The following is a 13712-nucleotide window of genomic DNA, read 5'->3' as shown; positions in this document are numbered from 1 at the left end:
GGTTGTATGTGGTGGCATATATGTACCTTGATAATAAATTTACTTTGAACTTTGATGCTGAAAGATGAAGGTCCATAAGATCGTAAGACATAGGAGCTGAATTATGCCACTGTGTGCCCCATGGCTGATTTATTTTCTCTTTCCTATTCTCCTGACCTCTCCTGTGACATTTGACATCATTACTAAGTAAGTACCTATGAACTGCTGTTTTAATTACATCCAATGACTTAGCCCCCAGAGCCATCTATGACAATGATTTCCACAGATTCACCACCCTCTGGCTAAAGATATTCCTCTTCAGCTCTGTTCGAAAGGGATGTCCTTCTATTTTGAGGCTGTGCCTTCTCGACTCTCCCACTATAGGAAACATCCTCTGGACATCCAATCTATCTAGTCTTTTCAATATTCAGTGGGATTCAATGAGACCCCCCCTCATTCTTCTAAACTCCAGCAAATACAGGCTTCGAGCCATCAAACACACCTCGTACATTAATCCTTACATTTATGAGATTATTCTTGTAAACCTCCTCTGGTCCAAAGCTCAAGACACCGCTGAAGAGTAAAGATGATGAGACATAAAATTTGGTGAACTACACTAGAATATAAAACAAGTTTAGGTTTTCATTCCTGATAATTTGTAGAAGGAGGCAAGTTTTTATTTATTTTGAGAGAAATCGCATAACGGCCCCTTCCAGCCCACCAAGTCACACCACCCAGCAACCTACCTATTTAACACTAATCTAACGACAGGTCAACCTACAATGACCAATTAACCCACTAACCGGTATCTCTTTTGACTGAGGGAGGAAACCGGAGCACTCACGGAAAGGACATTCAAACTTCTTATAGAGGATGCCGGAATTGAACTCCGAACTTAGATACCTTGAGCTGTTATAGTGTCACGCTAACTGCTACTCAATTGAAGAATAGAAAGATCTCTACGACTTCTGGGTTTGATTTCAGTACAGAGGAGATGTAATTAGGTAGAAGGTCGAGCTTAACGTTGAATGCCATGTTTTAGACAAGCAGATTAAAAATTGAGCAACAAAGGAAGTGCATGAGGAATTGCAATAGTATTGATTTTTACTTTCCTTATTTGTTTCCAGTAAGATGGCAGTGCACTTTGTCACAATGGCCTTTCCGGGCCCAATAAACAGTGCAAGTGTTTGTCTTGAACATTTCTCTTGTGATCCTGTTGAACGTTGGTCTTACAAAATACTGCAAATCCGGTTCATTGGCAAGTCTGTTGGCAGAGGAGCTGTGCGATCTCAGTTGTTGCATGGACCACACTTTCATACTGTGGTGTCACTTGTTGCACCCACCCAAAGGAGGATGCGTCAGAGACACCGGATTGGGGGATGGCCCCTGCAGGCTGGCTGTCCCATAAGGGCTGCTCTCTAGCATTTGCTTCCTGAAAGACAAGTTTGATTGCCTATTCCCATGGCTACATGAGATGAGGAACTGCTGCGTGCTTGTTCTTGCAGATTAGATTATAAGGACACACAGTCATCTTTTATCGTCATTTAGTAATGCATGCATTAAGAAATGATACAATTTGTTCCTCCAGAATGATATCACAGAAACACAAGACAAACCAAGACTAAAAAAACTGACAAAAACCACATAATTATAACATATAGTTACAACAGTGCAAAGCAATACCGTAATTTGATGAAGAACAGACCATGGGCACGGTACAAAAAAAAGTCTCAAAGTCTCTCGAAAGTTCCATCATCTCACGCAGGCGGTAGAAGGGAGAAACTCTCCCTGCCATGAGCTTCCAGCATCGCAAACTTGCCGATGCAGCATCCTGGAAGCATCCGACCACATTTCGACTTTTGAGTCCGTCCGAAAACTTCGAGCCTCCAACCAGTCCTCTGACACCGAGCACTGAGCACCATCTCTGCCGAGTGCTTCGACCCTGGCCCCGGCAACAGGCAATAGGCAAAGCCCAGGATTTGGGGCCTTCCCCTCCGGAAATTCTCGATCGCACAGTAGCAGCGGCAGCGAAGCAGGCATTTCAGAAGTTTCTCCAGATGTTCCTCTGTGCTTCTCATGTCTGTCTCCATCAAATCAGGATTGTGCACAGTCCCTATTTAACAAATACGATATCAATTCGGAGTGGTCGCGCGTGCTGTGTCGCACCACCATCTTCTCCTCCCCTGAAACGAGGCTCCAGACCAATATCCCATGCACTATCAATCTGCAGGCCATGCCACTCAGGGACATATGCTACTATTATTTTGTGACCATATGTGCTGTGTGTGCCTGTACTGTGTTTTGCAACTTGGCCCTAAAGGAAAGCATCTTTTGGTCAGTTGTATACATGTGTACGGTTGAATGACAATAAACTTGAACTTGAACTATTTCATTAGTTGGTATCACACCACGTGACATTCCTTTTACCAATGGAATTGAAAAGTGATGAGATACACTTTGCTGTGTTAATTCCGGCTTTGTAAGTAACTTCAGTAATTGGCTGACATTGGGTGGGAGACACCTGCTTGCCCCTGTCCAATACTACTTTAAGGTGGATGAGGAGTGGTATTGTAAATTAACTTCCTGAAGGCAGTTGATTCAATTGTGGGAAAGATTCAAGTTCAATTTCAAGTTTATTGTCACTCAACTGTGTATATTCCAGAAGATGGACATTTAGCATCAGGTGCATTCACAACGCAAATTAAAAAGTAAACAGTATAATGCTACTTGCACTTCATACATGAAGACAGGGAGTTCAGTAGTCTCACATCCTGAGGGAAGAAGCTGGTTCCCATTCTAACAGTCCTTGTCCTAATGCTGTGGAAACTCTCCTTGATGGTAGGGTGTCAAAGAGATTGTGGGATGGATGGGAGGGACCCTTGACAGTGATAAGGGCCCTGAATATGCAAAAAAAATCTAAAGTATTTGTGCACTTGTCAGCAAAGTACACAACATTATCAACATGCACAACTGTAACTTTCACAACCTACTAACCACTGCTTCCACAGAGGGAGATGTCATCAAGATCAGGCAAAGATCCTGCCCACCACTCAACGCTGCATAAATGCTAATCCGAAATACTGTACTACGGAAAGGAAAAACACCTGATTCCAATAGCCTGTCAATATTGGCACTAATCACGAGCTCTATTTTATAACTTTGTTTTTTTTCAGATAATCTTGTGATAACAAACCACTGGAGATGCCGTCAGTCGTTGTGGTATAAAGTAAAGGTAGCTCCCTCTTTTTGGTTGTTGGTGGTGGCGGGGCCGGGGGGGGGGGGGTGGTTAGTAGGGAGTTGCATAGTTGCATTCCCAGAAAACTGTTGTGGTTTATCTTAAGGCAGAACCAGAATTAGAATCAGGATCAGGTTTAATATCACCAGCATATGCTATGAAATGTATTGTTATACGGCAGCAGTACATTGCAATACATAATAACAAAAATTGTGAATTACACTAAGAAGTGTATATATTTGTTAAATTTAATAAGTAGTGCAAAAAGAGAGGAAAAATGTTGTGAGGTAGTGTTCATGGTTCAATTACCATTCAGAAATCAGATGACAGAGGAGGAGATTCTGATTCATAAATCTGATAGCAGAGGGGAAGAAGCTGTTCCTAAAACATTGAGTGTGTCTTCAGGCTCCTGATCCTCTTCTGTGATAGTAGCAATGAAAAGAGGGCACGTACTGTGTAGTGAGGATCCTTAATGATCGATGCCGCCTTCTTTTGAAGATATCCTTGTGGGGAGGCTATGCCCATGATGGAGCTGGCTGGGTTTACAATGCTCTGCAGATTTTTCTGATTCTGTGCATTGGTGTCTCCACACCAGACAGTGATGCAACCAGTCAAGGTTCTCTCCATGGTACACCTGTAGAAATCTGCTCGAGTGTTTGGTGACATACCAAATCTTCTCAAACTCCTTATGAAATATAGCTGCTGGCGCACCTTGTTCGTAATTGCATTAAGACCATAAGACATAGGAGTAGAATTAGGCCATTCGGCCCACTGAGTCAGCTCCACCATTCAATCATGGCTGATCCCTTTTTTTCCTTCTCCTCAACCCCAGTTCCCAGCTTTCTCCCCGTAACCTTTGATGCCATGTCCAATCAAGGACCTATCAATCTCTGCCTTAAGTACACCCAATGACCTGGCGTCCACAGCTGCACGTATACTAGGTGGGGCCTCACCAGTTCCTTATAAAGCCTCAGCATTACATCCCTGCTCTTGTATTCTAGACCGCTTGAAATGAATGCAAACATTGCATTTTCCTTCCTCACCACCGGCTCAACCTGCAAGTTAACCTTTAGGGTGTTCTGCACAGGGACTCCCAAGTCCCTTTGCATCTCAGAATTTTGGATTTTCTCCCCAGTTAGAAAATAGTCCGCACATTTATTTCTGCTACCAAAGTGCATGACCATGCATTTTCCAATATTGTATTTCATTTGCCACTTTCTTGGTCATTACCCAGAGAGTGCTGGATATGTGGAAGGCTCTGCCCCAGAAGGCAGTGGAGGCCAAGTCTCTGGATATTTTCAAGAAAGAGATGGATAGAGCTCTTAAAGATAGCAGCATCAAAGGTTATGGGGATAAGGCAGGAACTGGATACTGATTGTGGATAATCAGCCATGATCACAGTGAGTGGCGGTGCTAGCTCGAAAGGCTGAATGGCCTACTCCTGCACCTATTGTCTATTCTCCTAATCTGTCTGTCTTCTGCATCCTACCTGTTTCCTCAACACTACCTGCCCCTCCACCAATCTTCATATCATCTTCAAATTTGGCAACAAAGCCATCTATTTCATCATCTAAATCATTTATATACAGCATAAAAAGAAGTGGTACTAAAACCGACCCCTGCGTAACAACACTAGTCACTGGCAGCCAACCAGACAAGGATCCTTTTTTCCCCACTCCCTGCCTTCTTCCAATCAGCTATTGATCTAACCATGCTAGTAAATTTCCTGTAATACCATGGGCTCTTCACTTGGTAAGCAGCCTCATGAGTGGTACCTTGTCAAAGGCCTTCTGAAAGTCCAAATATACAACATCCACTGCATCCTCTTTATCTATCCTACTTGTAATCTCCTCAAAGAATTCCAACAGGTTCGTCAGGCAAGATTTTCCCTGAAGGAAACCATGCTGACTTTGTTCTATCTTGTCCTGTGTCACCAAATACTCCATTACCTCATCCTTAACAATTGACTCCAACATCTTCCTGACCACTGAGGTCCAGCTAACTGGTCTATAATTTCCTTTCTGCTGCCTTCCTCCTTTCTGAAAGAGTGGAACGACATTTGCAGTTTTCCAGTCTTCTGGCACCATGCCAGAATCCAATGATTTTTGAAAGATCATTTCTAATGCTGCCACAATCTCTAATGCTACCTCTTTCAGAACCCTAGGGTGCAGTTCGTCTGGTCCTGGTAACTTATGTACTTTTAGGTCTTTTAGCTTTTTGAGCACCTTCTCTCTTGTAATAGCAACTGCACCCACTTCTGGTCCCTCACACACTACAACATCTGGCACACTGCTAGACTGATGCAAAATACGCATTTAGTTGATCTGCCATCTCCTTTTCCCCCGTTATTATTTTCTAGCAGTCCTTTATCCACTCTCATCTCTCTTAGTTTTTACATACGAGGGGTGATTGATAAGTTTGTGGCCTAAGGTAGAAGTAGTCAATCTTAGAAAACCTAGCACATTTATTTTTCCCTTCCTACATGTACACACTTAGTCCAGTGGTCGTGGAGCATACGGATCCCTTCTTTGTAGAAGTTCATGGCCTAAGATAGAAGGAGATGAGTTATTAACTTCAAACTTTCTGCATTATTACTCAAAGAGTTGAACTGCACATGTATTTGACGAGAGCGTTTTGGACCTCCTGGTGGTCCACAGCAGAAGTGATTGATAAATTTGTGGCCTAAGGTAGGAGGAGATGAGTTATACAGCTGATTTATTATCCCTTGCAAACCCATTCTCCTGCCTTCTCCCCATAACCTTTGATGCCCCTACTCTACTTCTAATATACCAAATTACTTGCCTTCTGCAGCCATCTGTGGCAGTGAATTCCACAGATTCACCAACCTCTGGCTAAAGAAATTCCTCCTCATCTCTATTTCTTCTATTCTGAGGCTGTGCCCTCTAGTCCTTGTTTCTCCCACTATAGGAAACATCCTCTCCACATCCACTCTATCTAGGTCTTTCAATATTCGATAGATTTCAATGAGATCCTCCTTCATTCTTCTAAACTCCAATGAATACAGGCCCGGAGCCATCAAACACTCCTCATACATTAACTCTTCCATTCTCAGAATAATTCTTGCAAATTTCTGCTAGACCCTCTTCCATGTGAACACATCTTTTCTTACATAAGGAGTCCAAAACTATTCATAATACTCCAAGTAGGAACACCTATAAAATGTTGGAGTAACTCAGCAGGTCAGACAGCATCTATGGAAACGAGTACACAGTCAACATTTTGGGCTGAGACCCTTCATCAGGACTGGAGTATTGTAAGTCAAGTCTATGTAGCAAGACTATATACTGTACCTATTGTAATGTAGGTCAGACTAAAGAGCAAGACTGAAAACAGGACGATTTACTTCCTGGAAGTATGGTGTCACAGAACAATGGTTAGTGGATAATTTAAAATATTATTAATTCAGGTTACTGTTGAAGTCAGCTCACAAAAGGCTGATGTTACTTACCCTTTCCAGTTGATTGGGAAATATTCTTCCATTCTCTCTTCTGAAATGAAATTTTCTGCTACTTGGCAGTTCTACAAGGAACATGAGACAGGGATTTGTAAAATACGAAGTGGAAGTTTCAAGAATCTACCAAATTTCCAATTGTTTCTTAATGCCACTGGAGGCAAAACTTTCCAATTTGTTCATAAAAAGTGTGGCATGTTGAAAATAAACCAATCTTTCATCTCTCAGGGCTGTACTACGTGAGACTTATAGTTTGCTAAGTATCCATCCTGGGCGTGTAGATGTGGACATGGAGAAAATGTTTCCTATAGTAGGAGAGCCCGGACCGGAGGGCACAGTCTCAGAATACAAGGACATCCCTTTAGAACAGAAATGAAGCAGAGTTTCTTTAGCCAGGTGATCATGAATCTGTGGAATTCATTGCCACAGATAGCTCTGGAGGCCATAAGACCATAAGACAAAGGAGCAGAAGTCGGCCATTTGGCCCATCAAGTCTGCTCCGCCATTTTATCATGAGCTGATCCATTCTCCCATTTAGTCCCACTCCCCCGCCTTCTCAACATAACTTTGATGCCCTGGCTACTCAGATGCCTATCAATCTCTGCCTTAAATACACCCAATGACTTAACCTCCACTGCCGCCTGTGGCAACAAATTCCATTGTTCACCACCCTCTGGCTAAAAAAATTTCTTCGCATCTCTGTTCTGAATGGGTGCCTTAAGCCATGCCCTCTCGTACTAGACTCCCCCACCATGGGAAACTACTTTGCCACATCCACCTTGTCCATGCCTTTCAACATTCAAAATGTTTCTATGAGGTCCCCCCTCATTCTTCTAAACTCCAAGGAATAAGTCCAAGAGCGGACAAACGTCCCTCATATGTTAACCCTCTCATTCCTGGAATCATTCTAGTGGATCTTCTCTGTACCCTCTCCAACGTCAGCACATCCTTTCTTAAATAAGGAGACCAGAACTGCCCACAGTACTCCAAGTGAGGTCTTACCAGCGCCTTATAGAGCCTCAACATCACATCCCTGCTCCTATACTCTATTCCTCTAGAAATGAATGCCAACATTGCATTCACCTTCTTCACCACCAACTCAACCTGGAGGTTAACCTTAAGGGTATCCTGTACGAGGACTCCCAAGTCCCGTTGCATCTCAGAACTTTGAATTCTCTCCCCACTTAAATAATAGTCTGCCCGATTATTTCTTCTGCCAAAGTGCATAACCATACACTTTCCAACATTGTATTTCATTTGCCACTTCTTTGCCCATTCTTGGCAAATCATTGGGTATATTTAAAGCGGAGGTTAATAGGTTCTTGATTGGAAAGGGCGTCAAAGGTTACAGGGAGAAGGCAGGAGAATAAGGTTGAAGTGATAATAAGTTACATGATGGAGCAGGTGGAGCAGGCTCAATGGGCCAAATGAGCTAATTCTGCTCCTACATCTTATGGTAATACAGTCTAACTCAACAAGGTTACCAGCATAATTTTACAAACTTATTACATCAACCACCTAGAAGGACTAATGCTGGAGGTGTATGGGAAAGTCATTATCTGCAATTGCATCTCCATGTCTTGGAACTTTACTGACACTGGTTCCTCATATTGGAACTACCTGCCCATCAACATCTTGGAAACATATTCACTACATGGACTACTACAGTTCAGGAACTGATGCATAATATTCATCACCTACCTGGGCACGTGACCAAGTGGTTAAGGCATTGGACTAGTGACCTGAAGGTCGTGAGTTCGAGCCCCAGCCGAGGGAACATGTTGTGTCCTTGAGCAAGGCACTTAATCACACATTGCTCTGCGACGACACTGGTGCCAAGCTGTATGGGTCCTAATGCCCTTACCTTGGACAACATCGGTGGCGTGGAGAGGGGAGACTTGTAGCATGGGCAACTGCCAGTCTTCCATACAACCTTGCCCAGGCCTGTGCCCTGGAGAGTGAAGACTTTCCAGGCACAGATCCATGGTCTCGCAAGACTAACGGATGCCTTTACTTACCTGAGCAACAAGTGAACTCAAGTAGAAAGAAGTCAGACTTGACCTTCAAGTATCACCAAAGTAAAAGAAATGCAGATGCAAAAAAAAATCTGTTCCTATACTCTTCTACCGCTGAGTGGGATTCCTAGAAACTTGCTGCCAAAAATTTATCCAATTAAATGACTCTGATCAGAAAGGTGGTTAATAACAGAGTCAATAACTTCTCTGCAAAACTCTATTACGACGCCAGTGACCTGGGTTCAATCCTACCGCTCTCTACACTATTCCTGTGACTGTGTGGATTTCCTCCGGGTCCTCTGGTTTCCGCCCACATTCCAAGGGAGTATTGATTAGTTGGTCACATGGTTGTAACTGGGAGGTGCAAGCTCATTGAGCCAGAAGGGCCTGTTACTGTGCTGTTTCTCTAAATCTGTCCAAAAAGTTTTTAAAAAATAAATGAGGTTGAAATCTATCTTAAAAACAATTTCATCTGTAGCCACAGTTAATAATCAGCAATAGCAGAGTTGTATTTCCTAGAATTATAAAATTATCAAATCAAAATGACTCAAGAGATTCTGGAAATCTTGAGCAACACACACAAAATGTTGGAGGAACTCAGCAGGTCAGGCAGCATCATTGATGTCAACTGTTTATGTCCCTCCATAGATGCTGCCTAATTTATTAAAGGCATTATCAATAAGGGAAGGCAGCATCTATCAAGAATACATCTCTTTAATCATAGACCGGGGCTGCTGGGTTCTGATGCTCTCAGAGATGTTATCAAAATACTGAGATTTATGGATTGAACTGTAGTTCATGTTGGCCTCTTTCTATGTATATTTTTCATGTTCTTGTCTATTCTTTCTTGTTGCTGATTGGCAGGCTGGGAGTTAGGGAGATCTGTTAGTTTTGTGCAAGGGAGGAGCTGGGGCGGGGTTGGGGTTTGCAAGTTTTTGTTTCCTTTTGTTTTCATGCAAGGGGGGAATTGATGACTTTCTTTCAACTACTTCTATGGTTTTCTGTACCTTATGGCTGTCTGGAGAAGACAAATCTCAGAGTTGTATTCTGCATTCAAACTTTGATAATAAAATGAACCTTTGCTCCTTTTTGAACCTTTCCCAACCTGGGGTCCAAAGACCCTTTGGTTAATAATAAGGCTCCATGGTATAAAAAAGGGTTTGGAAACCCTGCCACAGACTATGGTAACAGTAAATGAATTATTCATTCACACCAGAAATAATCTTCAATACTTTCCATTAATTGCTTCACCCACTGGGTAAATACCAAGCAACATCGTTACTAAAATAAAAATTTGTTTGCTGTTCAGCATGCAGCCAGATCTCTAATAACTTGTGACTAACCCACTATGGTGATGCCAGTATACTTGGATTGGTGGAGATCAGAAATGTTCTTGTTCTGTGGAGTTTCTGGGGGTTTTTCTTCAATAACAAGATGTGAGTAGACAAGGATGCAGCAGGTACATTGGAGAATCAGGTAGTAGTACACTATCGCGGCCATCTTCAATGTTGAGGAACTAAGGGGCGGGCAAAATAAAACAGATTATTGTTTGTGCACCAATGACAACATAACTTAATATTAGAAAAGAAGACTTGGCAAATCTATAACTTTGCATGCAGCCTCAAAACATCCCAAAATGGTTTGTAATATGGAAAATATTTTTATGTATTATCATTGATGTAGGTTGTCAAATATTGATCAGACTGCATTTGGACTATTGTGAGCAGTTTTGCATCCCTTATCCAAGAAAGGATGTGCTGTGTTTGGAGAAATTTTGGAGGAGGTTCATGAGAATGAAAGGATTAATGCATGAGGAGCATTTGATAGCTCTGGGCCCGTACTCACTGGAGTATAGAAGAACGAGAGGGGAATTTTAATTTAAACTTATTGAACAGAGATGAAACAGACATGTGGAGGAATTTCTTTAGCCAGATGGTGATGAATCTGTGGAATTCATTGCCTTAGTCATTGGGGTGTATTTAAAGTGGAGACTGATAGGTTCTTGATAAGTAAGGGTGTCAAAGGTTATGGGGAGAGGGCAGGAGAATGAGGTTGAACAGGATAATAGATTAGTCAAGGTGGAATGGTGGAGCCAATTTGATGGTCCAAATGGCCTAATTCTGCTCCTACGTCTTATTGGCGGCATGGTTCATAGAGCTTGAAGGGCCTATTCTGTTCTGTATCTCAATAAGTAAAAAAAAGCCTCACTTCTATGCACTCTGTCTACTCGTTGCCCCAGTAAAGCAGCCAACACATACCACCCTTACTGAGCATTCCCTCTTCTCTCTCTCCCATCAATATATTAACACCTGAAAGCACACACCACTAGGCTCAAGGACAGTTCCTGTCCCACTGTTATCAGTCTCTGAACAGGATATTCTCAGCATTTGTCCCACATTTCCCATGAGGTGCTGGAGACAGTGGTTGTCTAAACAGTCATTCAATGACCAACTCCTCTCACTCTTCAAGAGTCTTTGATGACATATTGAATCTTCTCAAACTTCTAAGCTGCTTTGTAGAGACATCATCATTGTTATTTGCCTTGTCATATGACATGGTCAATCATGATCCCATAACTGTTATTGTTTTTGGCAAAGTTTTATACAGAAATGGTTTGCCATTGCCTCCTTCCGGGCAGTGTCTTTACAAGACGGGTGACCAATTGACCTACTAACCTGGATGTCTTTGGAATGTGGGAGGAAACTGGAGCACCAGGAGAATGTACAAACTCCTTACAGGCAGTGGCAGGAATTGAACCTGGGTCGCTGGCATTGTAATAGCATTACACTAACCATAATGCTAATGTGCTGCCCAACTATTCGTAAGTCTTGTTGCAATAGTTCTCCAGTGTAGCCTTGTGCAATATTTGTTAATTATGTGTTTTGTATCCTCTTACTTACTGCCCGTTATACCATTTCTGACAGTGTTCAGAGCTTCCTTCATCACATCAACAGCTTCCTCTCGGCTTTCACTATTGTCAGCCTTGCAGGTCCCGGTGGAGACTCAGGAATACCATCGCACTCAGATGTTGGAGGACTCTTCATTGCTGTTTCCATAAAAATTTTGATTGACCAGTCAGGACTGTTTGCCCAGAGCTGAACCCCCAAACCTGGAGAACTGGTGGACCACTCTTAGTCTGGTCTCCATCCTTTGACCTGTTTGGCATAGGAGACCCTACCAAGATCCAAAGCGTAAAGCCCTGACTCCAGCCAACAATCCCTCTGGTTGTGGGATTATTGTCTAGATCTTGTTGAGATCTTAAAGGCCCGAGAACTTGTCTGTCGGCTTTCTAATGACAGTAAACAGAGATTGTAAACTAAATCAGGAAACTTCAATTGAGAAATTATCCTCGTTTCTTTCCTCTGAGCTTTCTTCAACTAGCAAGGTGTCTTTGAAACCAAGATGCACAAACATACACATGTTTTTAAAAATATGTCATCTTATGATAGAATGTCTTATTTGGACTTCAGCTTAGTTACAGTGAGCTTCATGCTGAAATATTTGATTAATTTGTGATGTTGAGGCTCTATAAGGCACTGGTGAGACCTTACTTGGAGTACTGTGGGCAGTTTTGGTCTCCTTATTTAAGAAAGGATGTGCTGACATTGGAGAGGGTACAGAGAAGATTCACTAGAATGATTCTGGGTATGAGAGGGTTAACATATGAGGAACGTTTGTCTGCTCTTGGACTGTATTCCTTGGAGTTTAGAAGAATGAGGGAGACTTCATAGAAACATTTTGAATGTTGAAGGGCATGGAAGAGTGGATGTGGCAAAGTTGTTTCCCATGATGGGGGAGTCTAGTACGAGAGGGCATGACTTCAGGATTGAAGGGCGTCCATTCAGAACAGAAATGCGAAGAAATTTTTTTAGTCAGAGGGTGGTGAATCTATGGAATTTGTTGCCACGGGCGGCAGTGGAGGCCAAGTCATTGGGTGCATTTAAGGCAGAGATTGATAGGTACCTGAGTAGCCAGGGCATCAAAGGTTATGGTGAGAAGGCGGGGGAGTGGGACTAAATGGGAGAATGGATCAGCTCATGATAAAATGGCGGAGCAGATTCGATGGGCCGAATGGCCGACTTCTGCTCCTTTTTCTTATGGTTTTATGGTCTAATTTTGTTCGTGACAACTTTTCAGTATGTTGACACGAAACTTTGAAGAAACAATCTGTAAATTGCATCCAGATCCCTTTTACCCTTTCATGGTTCTGCCTAGGAGATCTGTTAAAGAAAAGTGAAACATAATAGAGAAAAAAATATTTTCTCAGTACACGTTTACTAGCTCCACCATGGACTGCAAAAGGAGAAGGGTTAGGCATGGGGTGAGCAACCCCAACCCTTAAAAACCCAAAGCTACAGAAATGCCAAAAAAGCTCCAAAGACCTCATCACTGGTAGAGAAGGGATCTTCACAGATGGGCTGCACCTGGGGACAACTTGAAAAACTGGTTCAGGACAGAGGAGCTGCTGTTGGTGGCCTCTGTCCTACTGGGGGGTGATGGGCTTCAGAAGAAGAAGGTGTGTTTACTGGAGGCTATCACTGTTCTGAACCATGAAATAAAGAGATATTAAGCTTGTAATTCACTGATGTATGATAATGGCCAAAGAATGACTTGACTTTGAGTAGGTGGGCTCATCTCCTTTGCAAGGGCAGGCAATAACGCATTTAGTTATTTATCGAGATACAGCGTGGAACAGGCCCTCACAAATAACCCGATTTAACCCTAGCCTAATCACAGGACAATTTACAATGACCAATTAACCTACTAAGTGGTACGTCTTTGGACTGGGGGAGGAAGCTGGAGCACCCGGAGGAAACCTATGTGGTCACAGGGAGAACGTACGAACTCCTTACAGGCAGCATCAGGAATTGAACCTGAGCCCCTCCGCCCTGTAGTGTAAAGCGGTGTACTAACAACTACACTACAGTGCCAGCCCAAATAAGGCCCGTTAAGTGCTGGTGGTGCCCACGTTCCAAGAGTAAATAAATAAGCAGAACAAAATGAAAGAAAA

At 42.7% G+C, this 13712-nt stretch overlaps 1 protein-coding gene across 1 annotated transcript in view; it reads right to left on the bottom strand.

Moving 5' to 3' along the window:
• Nucleotides 1-13712, bottom strand: part of asip1 (agouti signaling protein 1) — a gene marked incomplete at its 5' end in the record, with an annotated part of 67809 nt that overhangs the window by 26884 nt on the left and 27213 nt on the right. The window contains 2 exons of the mRNA XM_072244213.1: nucleotides 6684-6754; nucleotides 10045-10217. Coding sequence (XP_072100314.1) covers nucleotides 6684-6754; nucleotides 10045-10217 — 244 coding nt within the window. The remainder of the gene's footprint in view (nucleotides 1-6683; nucleotides 6755-10044; nucleotides 10218-13712) is intronic.

This window comes from Mobula birostris, chromosome 2 (genome assembly GCF_030028105.1).
Source record: "Mobula birostris isolate sMobBir1 chromosome 2, sMobBir1.hap1, whole genome shotgun sequence".
Lineage (NCBI taxonomy): Eukaryota > Metazoa > Chordata > Chondrichthyes > Myliobatiformes > Myliobatidae > Mobula > Mobula birostris.
Note: the sequence above shows the minus strand (reverse complement) of the source record. Positions and strands in the feature narration are given on the sequence as shown.